The sequence below is a fragment of the Oncorhynchus masou genome, chromosome 24 (genome assembly GCF_036934945.1).
Source record: "Oncorhynchus masou masou isolate Uvic2021 chromosome 24, UVic_Omas_1.1, whole genome shotgun sequence".
NCBI lineage: Eukaryota > Metazoa > Chordata > Actinopteri > Salmoniformes > Salmonidae > Oncorhynchus > Oncorhynchus masou.
The window spans coordinates 100,875,907-100,889,143 of record NC_088235.1 but is presented as its reverse complement, the minus strand read 5'-3'; the positions used below and the strand labels follow the sequence as shown (position 1 = coordinate 100,889,143).

At 42.7% G+C, this 13,237-nt stretch overlaps 1 protein-coding gene across 1 annotated transcript; it reads left to right on the top strand.

Annotated features, from left to right (window-relative positions):
• The first annotated feature begins 1,042 nt into the window (after nt 1-1,042).
• On the top strand, nt 1,043-13,206 carry LOC135513140 (mitochondrial adenyl nucleotide antiporter SLC25A24). The gene is made up of 10 exons (XM_064935884.1): nt 1,043-1,348; nt 2,786-2,912; nt 3,024-3,111; nt 4,263-4,374; nt 9,153-9,311; nt 9,576-9,728; nt 9,924-10,031; nt 10,212-10,379; nt 10,621-10,771; nt 12,320-13,206. The coding sequence occupies exons 1-10, from the start codon at nt 1,169-1,171 to the stop codon at nt 12,499-12,501; spliced, it is 1,428 nt and encodes a 475-aa protein (XP_064791956.1). The 5' UTR covers nt 1,043-1,168; the 3' UTR covers nt 12,502-13,206.
• The last annotated feature ends 31 nt before the right edge of the window (nt 13,207-13,237 follow it).

The following is a 13,237-nucleotide window of genomic DNA, read 5'->3' as shown; positions in this document are numbered from 1 at the left end:
ATTAACTCACCAGCCAATAAGTAACATTAATGAAAAAATGTAAAGAGGGAAAGAAGAGTGCATCCAGTCCTTATCAGTACAATGTATCGGTGTCTGAATGAAAAAGGCAGCAGTACTTTGTCACCATCTTGTGGCAAATGAGCGGACTTACACACACACACACACACACACACACACACACACACACACACACACACACACACACACACACACACACACACACACACACACAGAGAGAGAGAAACAGAGATGATTGGTTTTATAAGTTATAAATACATTGTGTAGCAGACAGTGAGTTACAGGGAGATCATAGAATTCACAGACCATACACTGCATACTCAGCTGTCAGAGTTGGGCAGGGCAGAGAATCTATTCAGATGACTAATAGAAACGTGGTGATGGGTGGAGTAGGAGGGCTTATAAGGAGGGGAGAGACTGTAACCAAACTAATTTGTCTACCTTTCCTTCCTATTGAAATCTCTGTTGCACCAAAGATATGATAGGCTACGGTCGAGAAAACAGCATATCAATAGGCTTTACTGGGGAATCCACACGCTTCCAGGGGGGCACAACGCAGTAGGGAGTGGTGTATAGGCTCTGGGGAGATACACTGATAGAATAGACTAGGCTATTTGTTTACACTAGGGTGTGTCCATCCAAAATGAAATGAGAGGAGGTCTCAAAACCCACCCTTTTTTTCCAGACAGCTTACCCTGCCAGGATTTATTCTATCTGAAAGTAGTTATATAGTTGTTAACATACATTATTGTTGATCAGTGAATGCTACTGAATTATGACACATATTTTATTGCGATTCGAGGCTGCAAATCGCGGAAGTCCTCTTGACACTCAAACCAAAGATGGTGAAAGAATGAAGATGGGTCACTCAGGCCGTTTACCGTTGAAAAAAATGTCCGTTCCGGTCTGCTTAACGGGGTGGTTCTCCTTCTGACATCAATGCGATAGCAGCTGGGTCGGGTCCGCTCAGCTCATTGACAGTAATGTAACCAGAAAAAATGCGGGAGTTAGATGTCTCGCTTCCTCTTCCGTCTTTGGCCAAACCACAGTTGGCAGTGGCACGCAATTGATCTTCCAGTTTTTCTCCGCGGTATTCATTTTCTTGTCGAGTTTTTCGAGTGAATTCTTTGAATTTTGGATAACTGCAATAATGTATCAAGTCGTAAGAAAACTCGTGTTTACAGATTCACATTGTGCCAGTGACGCTCCGAAGACGTATGAAGAATTATTTGAGAAATTAGATACCAACAAAGATGGAAAAGTGGATGTTGCAGAACTCAAAGAGGGCCTCTCTGCTTTGGGCATTGCTTTCGGGAAAGGAGACGCGCAAGTAAATAACGCTTTACATGTGAACAGATAGACTGTCTATATGACAAAAAATGTGTTATTTTAGTGTCACAATGACATTACTGTGTAGAGCAATGTATAGATTTACACAATATGGTGGTTGTAGCCTCTCCCATTGGCAAATCGTGTTGACAGATGCCAAGGAAATATATGAAAAAACGTGTTATTTTAGTGTCAAAGTACATTATTGTGTAGAGCAAGTTATAGATCTACACAAGATGAAGGTTGTAGCCCCTCCCATTGGCAAATAGTGTTGACAGATGCCAAGCAAATGTGGCATTTTAACCACTGACAAGGGATAGGTTTTACTTACTAAACTATACAAAATTAAATGTTTTCTAATCTATTATTTGTTTGTCATTTAGCAGACACTCTTATCCAGAGCGACTTACAGGAGCAATTAGTGTTAAGTGCCTTGCTCAAGGGCACATCGACAGATACTCTAACCACTAGGGGCAGCAGGTAGCTTAGGTGAAGTACTGCATATCTTGCAGTACTTCACCTCTCTTTAAAGGATTACCATTAAACAATCCATTCACTGTATTACACGTATCTTATATCATAAAGAGAGCATTGCACATGGGCATCCCATGTCATCATTTCCCTAGATATGACTGAGGATGTTGGTTCTTGATAAGACTCGGTATCTTAACATTTCCATATTTATTTCCATATACATATAGATAACACCTGGATCTGTCATATAGTACCGGGTAGCCTACTGTGCCATCTGAAAGCTGCAAGAATAGGGCATCATTGGAGATAATTTTGCCTGTAGCTTCAAAAGTTGAAACAGGAGAGGCAAGGTTTTATTGTTGCGGTGCAACTAAGGATAAGGACACACCTTTAAAGGTAAAATATGGCATTCCTGCATTCCTTAGTTTTCTCCCAGTCACAGCCATATGACTTTTCATTGATCTGTTTGCACAGGAAAGTGAAAGGCAACTTAACCCAAACCCTAAAACATTAATTCACGAAGGTCAGCATCAGCTCATCCTTGATACTTATAATGATATGAATCTATCCCCTGTTGTATGGAAGTTGAGTTGACATATAGATTAGATAATATGATCAGTGCCTGTATAGCCTACAAGCATAATTTTAAAGTCAGGTAGCCCATCCCTGGGTGAGGCAACACACCAATGCACTTTGACCCCATTATATTGATTTGATCTTACAGTCTACAGTACAGCATCCCTGTAAATTCAATGAATCCTCAGTGTTCTCTATAAAGAAAACAGTAGGTGGCACAATAGTCCAGCTAAAGGTTGAACAGCCAGCTGCCGCTCTCCAGTGAAAGTGTTTCATGTAAGGGTTTTGGAGAGATTTTACAATTATTATTTCAAGCTAGGAATGTCTACACTAAGAAAATGTACAATGGGGGTGGTTTGTAAATGTGTTTTTGTTTTATTATTCCCAGAAAATAGTTTCATCTGGGGACCAGGACAACGACGAGGGTCTTGACATCAATGAGTTCTCCAAGTACCTGAAGGAACATGAGAAGAAACTGTTGCTGACGTTCAAGAGCCTGGATAAAAACAATGATGGTATAGTAGTCTAATCCCACTACAATATATCAATACTTAAAATACAGTCAATTATTTGATTCAATGTAAATTATTCAATATTTTATCTCATGGCATTGTTTTTTCCTACAGGACGCATTGACTACATGGAGATAAAGCAGTCCCTTGCCGACCTGGGGATGGACATCAGCAAGGAAGAGGCAGAGAAGATCCTTCAGACGTAGGCCCTCAGTCATATATCTCACTGTCTGGTGTCATGGTGGCATCAGCTGTTAAACAACCCACATTGGGCATATATTTACTTTGAGGATACAGTACATAAACTCCCGCATGTTATCTGAGCTTACTCTGTGGTTGTTCTGTCATTAAATGTTTATGTTGGGCCTGGCACTTTCACTATCCTCTGCTTGTGGTGGGTGGGTCCTCTGCATGGCTGCATTCCAACCCAGCTAAGCTCTCCTGCAGTGGAGCTGATAACATTAATACAGCCCCTGACTGGGGATGAGAGTGGATGATAAACACCTAGAATGAAAACCAGGAAATAGCCATTACATTGATGTGTAGTTTCTAGGCTGTGTTGATAGCATGAATATTATATTCTTTAAATAGATTATAGTTGAGTTAGAAGAGTTACTACAGGACAGGGAATGACAGAGAGTGTTCATTTCCATAAACAAAGCACTCAGATAGACTGACTCACTATTTGTCTAACAAATACTGGAGAGATAAGTGGAGAGAGAGGGATGAAGCAAGATAGAAGAGATATAGAAATAGACAGGGAGAGCAGGTCTCCAGTAAAGTACAGCATGGATCAGTAATCTCATTTACTTATTGATTACTGTTGCTGCTGTCTGCTCTCAGTGGAAGGGCAGCCGTGAAATTGTCAGGAGTTAAACCAGGTTGGGATTTGAGATGGCAGCTGAGAAATATCAGTGTCATTTTCTATCCTAAATCCCCTAGTTGTTTTGCAGTCTGCAAAAGAAATAAAAAATGTTCACTCTCATTACACTTTGCTGGAGTTAATCCAAAATACACCACCAATACTTGAATGTCCTCTATTTGCTGCACCATTATAGTTATTTTTCCCCATTGTACAGACTCAATGACAGTGTCACCCTTCCTGGGTGACACTTAACACTGTCCGGCTACCTGCCGAGACACTATGACGTCTATCAAAATGCAGTGTTAAGGTTTTACATCACTCAGTATGGAATAGACGTTACAGAATATAATGCAATTTAAACCGGTACTTTAGACAACTGCCTTTGTATTGGGAAATGTTTATACTCTTTTGTGTTATAGAATTTGTAAAATAGATTGCCATGTTGGCAGTTTGATTTTGTTCTTTTGTTTTTGTGCTCTGTGCTGCAGCATTGATGTAGATGGAACCATGACTGTGGACTGGAATGAATGGAGGGAACACTTCCTCTTCAACACCGCCACCAACCTGCAGGACATTATCCGCTATTGGAAGCACTCAACAGTGAGTGAGTGAGTGAGTGAGTGAGTGAGATATTGCATGTTTGTGTGACTGGGTTTGTTTGTCTCTGTTTGGGAGTGTGTACTTGCTGAGTTATCCTACACATCACTACAACCTGATACATCGAAGTTAACAGTAGGGCCGCTTTCAAGGAACGGGACATGGACGCTTGCAAGAAAACCAGCTACGACCTCCGACGAGCCATTCAAACATGGAAAAGGTCAATATATAGGACTTAGAATTATACTTTACCGGCTCGGATGCTGTTCGGATCTGTCAGGGTTTGCAGACAATTACGAAGGGAAATGAAGCCGTGAGTTGCCCAGTGAAGCAAACCTCCCAGACGATCTTGAATGCCTTCTATGCTCGCATCGAGGCAAACAACACTGAGCCAGGCATGGGAGCCCCTGCTGTCCCGAACGACTGTTTGATCTTGCTCTCCATTGCCGATGTGAGTACGAATTTTAAACAGTTAACACTCACAAGGCCGCTGGGCCAGACAGAATATCAGGGTGCATTCTCAGAGCATGCCCAGACCAGCTGGCAAGTGTTTTCACAGACATTTTCAACATCTCCTTGTACCAATCTGTAATTCCAACATGTTTCAAGCAAGACCACCAAGAACTCAAAGGTAACCTGCCTAAACCACTATCGTCCCGTAGCACTCACATCTGTAACCATGAAATGCTTTGAAAGACTGTTCATGGCACACATCAACATCATCAACCCAGACACCCTGGGCCCACTCTATTTCGCATGCCGCCCCAACAGATCCACAGATGACGCAATCTCTATTGCACCCCACACCGCTCTCTCCCACCTGGACAAGAGGAATAGCTATGTGAGAATGCTGTTCATTAACTACAGCTCAGTGTTCAACACCACAGCCCCCTCCAAGCTCATTACCAAGCTCCAACACATCCCTCTGCAACTAGATCCTGAACTTTCTGACGGGCCGCCCCCAGGTGATGAGGGAAGGGAACAGCACATCTGCCATGCTGACCCTCAACACGGGGCCCCCTCAGGGGTGTGTACTTAGTCCCCTCCTGTACTCCCTGATCACCAACTGTGTGGCCGCGCACGACTCCAACACCCTTATTAAGTTTGCTGACGACACAAAGGTGGTAGTCCTACAGGGAGGAGGTCAGAGGCCTGGCAGTGTGGTGCCAGGGCAACAACCTCTCCCTCAACGTTAGCAAGACAAAGGAGCTGATCGTGGACTACAGGAAACATCAGTGGGGCTGTACTGGAGCAGGTCGAGAGCTTCAAGTTCCACGGTGTCCACTTCACTAAAGACTTAACATGGTCTTCTCACACCAGCTCAGTCGTGAAGAAGCCGCGACAGTGCCTCTTCCCCTTCAGAAGGTTGAAAAGATTTGGCATGGCCCCTCAGATCCTTAAAAAGTTCTACAGCGGCACCTTGACCCGACTGCATCACCGCTTGGTATGACAACTGCACCGCCCTTGATCGCAAGATGCTACAGAGGGTGGTGTGGATGGCCCAGTACATCATTGGGACCGAGCTCCCTGCCATCCAGGACCTCTATACTAGCCGGTAAATTGTCAAAGACCCCAACCACCCAAGCCATAGACTGTTCTCTTTGCTACCGCACGGCAAGCAGTACCGGAGCGCCAAGTGTGGGACCAAAAGGCACCTGAACAGCTTCTACCCCCAAGCCAAAAGACTGCTGAATAGTTAATCAAAGGGTTACCTGGACTATTTGCCTTGACCCTTTTTTGCACTGACTCTCTTACACTGACTCTAATGTACACTCACTGGACTCTACCCACACAGTCAGACATGCTTACACTGACACTCCAACACTACACATATATACACACACACACAAAAAAAAAGACACTCACACATGCATATTGACACCACACACATACACACACTTTCAAACTCTTCAAATACACTGCTGCTACTCTGATTATTACGTATCCTGATTACCTAGTCACTTTTACCCCTACCTACATGTACATATTACCTCAACTACCTCATACCCTGGCACATTGACTTGGTAACGGTACTCCTTGTATAAAGCCTTATTATTATTTATTGTGTTACAATTTTTCTATTTTTATTTGCTAACTTACTTACTTTCTAACTGCATTGCTGGGAAAGGGCTCGTAAGAAAGCATTTCACGGTAAAGTCTACTACACCTGTTGTAGTCGGCACTTGACAAATGAGCTCAACTATATCACAATCACATATCAAAAGATTGGTGGTGACAATTTTGCACCTTGCGCACAAGCTCAACTTGTAACAAAAGGGTTAGGGTTAGGTTGAATACAGTAAATATTGTTGAAACAATGCTTCAACTGTCATTACATAAGGACAGTGCAATGCTGCGGTACCCTGTCTGCCCTTCACAACAGTTTGACAGACAGTAGAGGGGAGAGTTGTGAATTAGAGTTCCTTTCCTGCTGGTTCTGGAGAGGTCCCAGGACTTGTGTAATGACATGGTTCCTCTCTATGTCAATGGGATCAGACTGAGTCAAGAGTCAATCAAGAAACAGGCAAAGGAGGGAGAGGAGGAGAGATAGAGGTGAAGTAATAGGCTTTGTCTTCTGTTTATACACTCATGTAGAGGGGAGGATTGTCTCCTGAATGAAAGACAGGCAGTGATGTGGAGAGAAACAGCCAGTCACAGTAGAGGAAGGAACAGTCAACAAACTGACAGGTCATGTGGCAGTGCAACCTGGGGGTGCAGTTTTTATTGCTGAATATTTTGATATCCTCATGTCCTACGACAGTGCTCTCCAAACCTGATCCTGGAGAGCTTTGGATCCTCTGCCCATTCATCCACCCAAGAGAGAGAGGTTGAATAAACCTGCATGACTTAGCTAAACTAGGCTACGGTAAGCTAATTTAAGGCTGTCCTAGGAGGGGATTAGCTTGTTAGTGGCTTGGGACGGTGTGGGGGGTAAGGAAGTCAATGTGATGTCAGTCTGGGCGGGATAGGACCATCTTGTTGTTATTGGGGTGGAGGTAGGCTACAGTGCCACTGGGACGTTGACTGGCTGGCCCAGTACATACAACTGGCTATTGCATGGCTCCAAATCGACAGACCGACCAGTACCAGGATCAGTATCACGGCTCAGATTCGGGCTGGGGTGACATGGCACTGCTGCAGCATCCCAAAGAAAAGTGGTTCTATATTGATTTTGAGGATGATGGAAATATCTATGAGGTGGAGATTGAGGTGGTAAGTTCCATAGAGATCCTATTCAATTACAAATTCTACGGTAAGATCACTCCTCTGTTCTCTATCAGCTCAGGTGTCACAATGGACATAAACTGAATTTATACTTTGTTTTGTCCATGATAAAGTATATGTCTTTACCAACACTGAGCACTGAGGTGATCATATTGGTCCTGGAAGTCAGTATGCATATATTGTTTTGGTTTGTTTATATTGTTGGTGGTGAATCTGTTGATTATGTTCATTACTGCATCCAGAGTTGTCTTCTAAGTTTTGTTTTCATTGTTGTATTGTAAATGGTGCATTGAATTTGCATTACATTGAAGTTGGTCATGTTTGTCCTCAAAAATGACATGATAATAACACAATTGTACCACTCTAATAATATACTGGTATGTAATTGTTGAAATGGGACATTTGTTTCCATTGTACCATATTGCTAAATGAGTGTTTTGCATTGTTGAGCTAACATGCTGTAATTGGTATCAGTGGTGTGCATGTAGACATACACATGAGACACACCATGTTACATAAAGTGAGAATTAGGCCAAGGTAAAACATCAAGGGTTCGGTAGGATTAGGTTCAAGGGTGGCATGACGTTATAATTGGTCAGGGTGTTTGGACAGTGCTGAGGGGTATACTACAAAGCTGGGTCAATGATTGAGTTAGCTAACTTTCCTACATGTTCTGAATTTGAACTTTCTTTTTTTTAAGATAAGCTTGAAATGGGAATGTTCTCATTGTTTCAACAACCAAAATCACTTATCTAAGTTTAGGTTTTTACTGAACCGAAAAATCTATAGTTATTTCTGGTTGTTCATCAAAGTTAGCTGACTAATTAATTTGATCGTGCTAGTATACCCCTCTGGTCTTATGGCACAGGTCTTGGGAGGTGAAAGGGTTTGTTGCTGTGCAGTGCTGCAGTTGTGGGGATCAGGTCTCTGGTGAAGGACAGACGTAATTAGTGAGTGGGACTTAAAGATCTTGGTGAGATATTATCAAATAGGACCCATCACCTTTACATGTTTGTCACCCTGATGATTTTGATGATGCTGCTCATAATTGAGCCTCCATTGCCTCATCATTCATCAAAATATTCATAATGTTATCAGCATTTGTTCTGCTTGACGCTCTTTCGATGTGGTTTTTCGCGCTTTTCCGAAAAATGCGCTTTGCTACTCCCAGACCCACGTATATTTTAATTCCTTACTATAATATTTCAGCACACTTTGAACCAAAATGGACCGAATCAAGTTTAGTATGGAGGTGCTGTTGTTGTCGGTCTAGAATTAAACCGGGTCCACGCCACGCGCTTCTATAGTTTTATGCATTCATATGCATTTTATGCGATGTATAATTGCAATGTTGTTTAGGCTACTGGTAATTTATTTAACTTTAACTTTTTGTTTGACCGAACTACTTATTTATTCGACCTGGAAATCAATAGTATTGATTGGGGGTGCGTGTTTTCTTGCGTAAGAACACGCATGTTAAGACTTTATTGGGGGCAAACTCAGTGTTTCTAAATGTTTGCTATATTCGTTAACAGTGTGCATGTGTATTGTGATAGGTTCTGGATATTGGGGACAGCCTCACCATCCCTGATGAGTTCACAGAGGAGGAGAAGACAACAGGCGTGTGGTGGAAACAGCTGGCAGCTGGCGCCATGGCTGGGGCCGTCTCTCGTACAGGCACCGCCCCTCTGGACAGGATGAAGGTGTTCATGCAGGTATGTACTGTGGGCCTACATGCCTAACTCGTAAGCATATGTCCAATCAATGTATTGTCTATGTCCTTCTTGGTAAAGTTAGATGCAGTATACAGTAAATGTCAGAACCATATAAATTAATTTACCTTTGTTGTGATGGGGAGATCCTACCTGCAGGGATGCAATTACAGGGAGCTAAGGAGGGGGCCCCCACAATAATTGAAGTATCAATGCCACCCCACCCCACCCCCCGAACCCTGATTATCAGTGATTTCTCTTTCTCAGGTGCACGGCTCCAAGACCAATAAGATCAGTCTGGTGGGGGGCTTCAAGCAGATGATAAAGGAGGGGGGCGTCAGCTCCCTGTGGAGGGGCAACGGGACCAATGTCCTGAAGATTGCCCCTGAGACAGCCATCAAGTTCATGGCCTACGAACAGGTGAGAAACAATCAACTGCCTCTCTTCGTTGTTTTTAAGACATGTGGATCAGGTCTATTTCAAGTTACTTTTTTCTTATCTGGTTAACCATGTAGCCACAAGACCGGGCATTATGTCTACTGAAATTGTATTCTGTATGTATGTCTCTGGGCCATCAGCACAGTTTCACTTTGTTGGCTCTGTTCCTCTTGGCAGTATAAGAAGATGCTGTCGTCAGAGGGAGGGAAGGTCCAGACCCACGAGAGGTTCATTGCTGGGTCACTGGCCGGGGCCACGGCTCAGACGGCCATCTATCCCATGGAGGTGAGAGGATGCGAGGGCAATGGGATGGGAATGAAGTGGAGGGGCGTAGAGAGAAGGGAAGGATAGAGGAGATACATAAATGGGGATTAACATGAGCAGGAAGGAGAGAGGAGGGGAGTGCAGAGAGATATTCTGTGTAGTTTTATAACCAGCTAAAGTCTCTCTGCTTTGTCCTTTTAGGTAATGAAGACTAGGCTTACGCTGAGGAAGACTGGACAGTACTCAGGAATGTTCGACTGTGCCAAGAAGATCCTGAAGAAGGAGGGCATGAAGGCCTTCTATAAGGGCTACGTTCCAAACATCCTGGGCATCATTCCATATGCTGGGATAGACCTGGCAGTGTACGAGGTGTGTCCAAACATTTCTAACTGGATAAAACAGTTTTTTAGGTTTTGGACAGGTCATTGGTATAGCCTGGTCCCAGATATATGTGTGCTGTTTTGTGTTGTACTTCTTTGGTTTTTGGTTATACAGCAAAAACTTTTGATGTTGACCCAGTTTTACCACTAAATGTAGGTGATTGTGATCTCTTGGCCTAATCATGATTCCTGACTCTCTTTGTGCTCTACTCTACCCCTTCTTACCTCAGAGTCTGAAGAATGCGTGGCTGGCCCGTTATGCCAAAGACACAGCCAACCCTGGGATCCTGGTGCTGTTGGCCTGTGGTACCGTCTCCAGCACCTGTGGCCAGCTGGCCAGTTATCCCCTGGCTCTGATCCGAACCAGGATGCAGGCAGCAGGTAACCGTCCTATCTCAGAGATCACTCACAACCCAAACCTGTGACTGTACAAATTGTTACAACACTGTCACATATTGAAACAGACTGGTCTTATAGACTAGATGTAACATAGTAAGGTAAATGGGGATACCTAGTCAGTTGTACAACTGAATGCATTCAACTGAAATGTGTCTTCCGCATTTAACCCATCTCCTCTGAATCAGAGAGGTGCGGAGGGCTGCCTTAATCGATATCCACGTCTTCGGCGCCCAGGGAACAGTGGGCTAACTGCCTTGCTCAGGGGCAGAACAGATTTTTACATTGTCAGCTCTGGGATTCAATCCATACACAGACACACCAACGCTCTTATGGTGTGGTTACATAAGACAACGGTTACTTAAGACAAAAAAAGGAGGGTGGTTGGTTGGGGTGAATGGATGGATGGGTTTATAAGGCAAATGTCTAGCAACCCATAGGTTGAATGTTTGAATCTCATCATGGACATGTTTAGCATTTTAGCTAATTAGCACCTTACAAGTAAAAATACTTGTAGCTAATTTACAATTACTTAGCATGTTAGCTAACCCTAACCCTTGAACCTTCCCCTAACCTTTTAACCTAACAATTAACCTTAACCCGGCTAGGTGAATCAAACGAGTGTGCTCGCATACTCTCTTAAAAGACCTTCGCTTAAAAAAACGAGAACAAAATCGCAATAGTACTGTTTGGCCATTTTAAGACGCCGTAGCCAGTATACACTTCCTCAAAATAGACAGAATAAATCTAAGATAACTCAAGAAATATGTCATCAATTTTGACGTTTTTGCTGAGGAGATCTTAGTTGCGCAATTTTACATCTAAGACGTTTGGTGCATTATTTCTCAATGAAAAAATGTGCATGAAAAATGAGTCGTCTCTAGTTGAATGACAAAGAATCCCTACATTTGACGGACGAAGTGGTGTACGCTTCGGCTCCGGAACTTTGGCTGGCCTTGGGAAAAAATGTTGTGTGCTCAAACAGTCCGAAAAATCCTTTACCTTAATATAAAACATACAAATGTCATCATAATATATGCAGAAACACTTCCGAACTGTTTCAGCTGGAAAGCGTGCGGACGTCTTAACACCAACCTCTAGCCTAGCTAACGTTAGCGTTAGCCACAGGAAATTGGAATTCACATATTGTACGAATTTAAATTCAGAACATATCATACAAATTGCAATTCGGAACATATCATGCGAAATGTTTGATGGACATCCACAAATTAATACATACCATACGAAACATATCATACTAAATTGAGTGTCTCGGATTTATGTACAGAATAATAAAAAAATGCTCTGAGACCAGGTTGAGAGAAACACCAAATCCCACTCCGGTCTCAAACACGATGTATTATCATGGCCAAGATGACTGACTGAATTATATCCACGAAACCGAAGTATTCAAAATATATAACTTTAGCAATTACTCTTTACAATCTATAGAGGAAATGGTGTTGATCGATTCAAATTAGTCCATGGTAATACCAACTTAAATTTCCTCCCTGTCTTTCCCTTTTCTCTCAGCATCCATCGAAGGCTCAGAGCAGGTGACCATGAACCATCTGGTGAAAAAGATCTTGGAGAAAGAAGGATTCTTTGGACTGTATCGTGGAATCCTGCCCAACTTCATGAAAGTCATCCCAGCTGTCAGTATCAGCTATGTGGTGTACGAGTACATGAGGACTGGGCTGGGCATCTCTAAGTGATGAGTGGTATTGTATTAGTGTGTGTGGGTTCGCATATGTGTGTCAGTTAGATTATTTGATACCATTTCCCTCCATATTTTCAGTGACATTTGTTGGGGTAAATTGCGAATGCAAAAATACTGTTTACCTGTTTCACCAAAGCCTGGACTTAATCTAGTTGTTGCTAGGGTGTTAGTCCATTGTCCTGGGACCTTTTTTATTACAACCACGCACACAAACTTTCCAAGGTAGTCTGAATGGTCATTAGTCAAACACTATAGCGGTTTACGTATTTCAAGTTTACCCAAGCTTCCCATGTATACCCCATTACCAAAGAAAGATAGAGGTCTTTTTACATGTTTCACCTGAGATGCACAAACCTTAGATAATGTTATTATTTTTACGTAACGCACTAGACAAGGTCAGTTACTGGAGAAATAAAATAAAAAATATTCTGGCGGAATTAGGGTTGTGTTCTAAATTTGAGTGCCAGGGTGAAATAGAAGATGGCTCCTGTCTTGTTGGAAGGAGGAGTCATGCAAATTTTGTTTTGCACATCTTGGGTCCATGAAAAAGGAGTATGTGCCTTATTGTGTGATTTGTTCAGATCTCTGCATGGGACCTGTGGGCCTGTCCATCCATCCAATTCGTCTTGCCTTTTTTCCAAAGTTTTGTTAAATTAAATACTCCTGTTTTACAATAAAAAAGTAAATATTTTAATACAAAGGTGTGCAGAGTCCGTTCTTTCAAGCCTTTC

Excerpts from the sequence above, each read along its gene's own strand:
- LOC135513140 (XM_064935884.1), top strand. The coding sequence starts at position 1,169 with ATGTATCAAGTCGTAAGAAAACTCGTGTTTACAGATTCACATTGTGCC. Across the intron at positions 4,375-9,152 it reads GCTATTGGAAGCACTCAACA|GTTCTGGATATTGGGGACAG; the intron begins GTGAGTGAGTGA and ends GTATTGTGATAG. Across the intron at positions 9,312-9,575 it reads GGATGAAGGTGTTCATGCAG|GTGCACGGCTCCAAGACCAA; the intron begins GTATGTACTGTG and ends TCTCTTTCTCAG.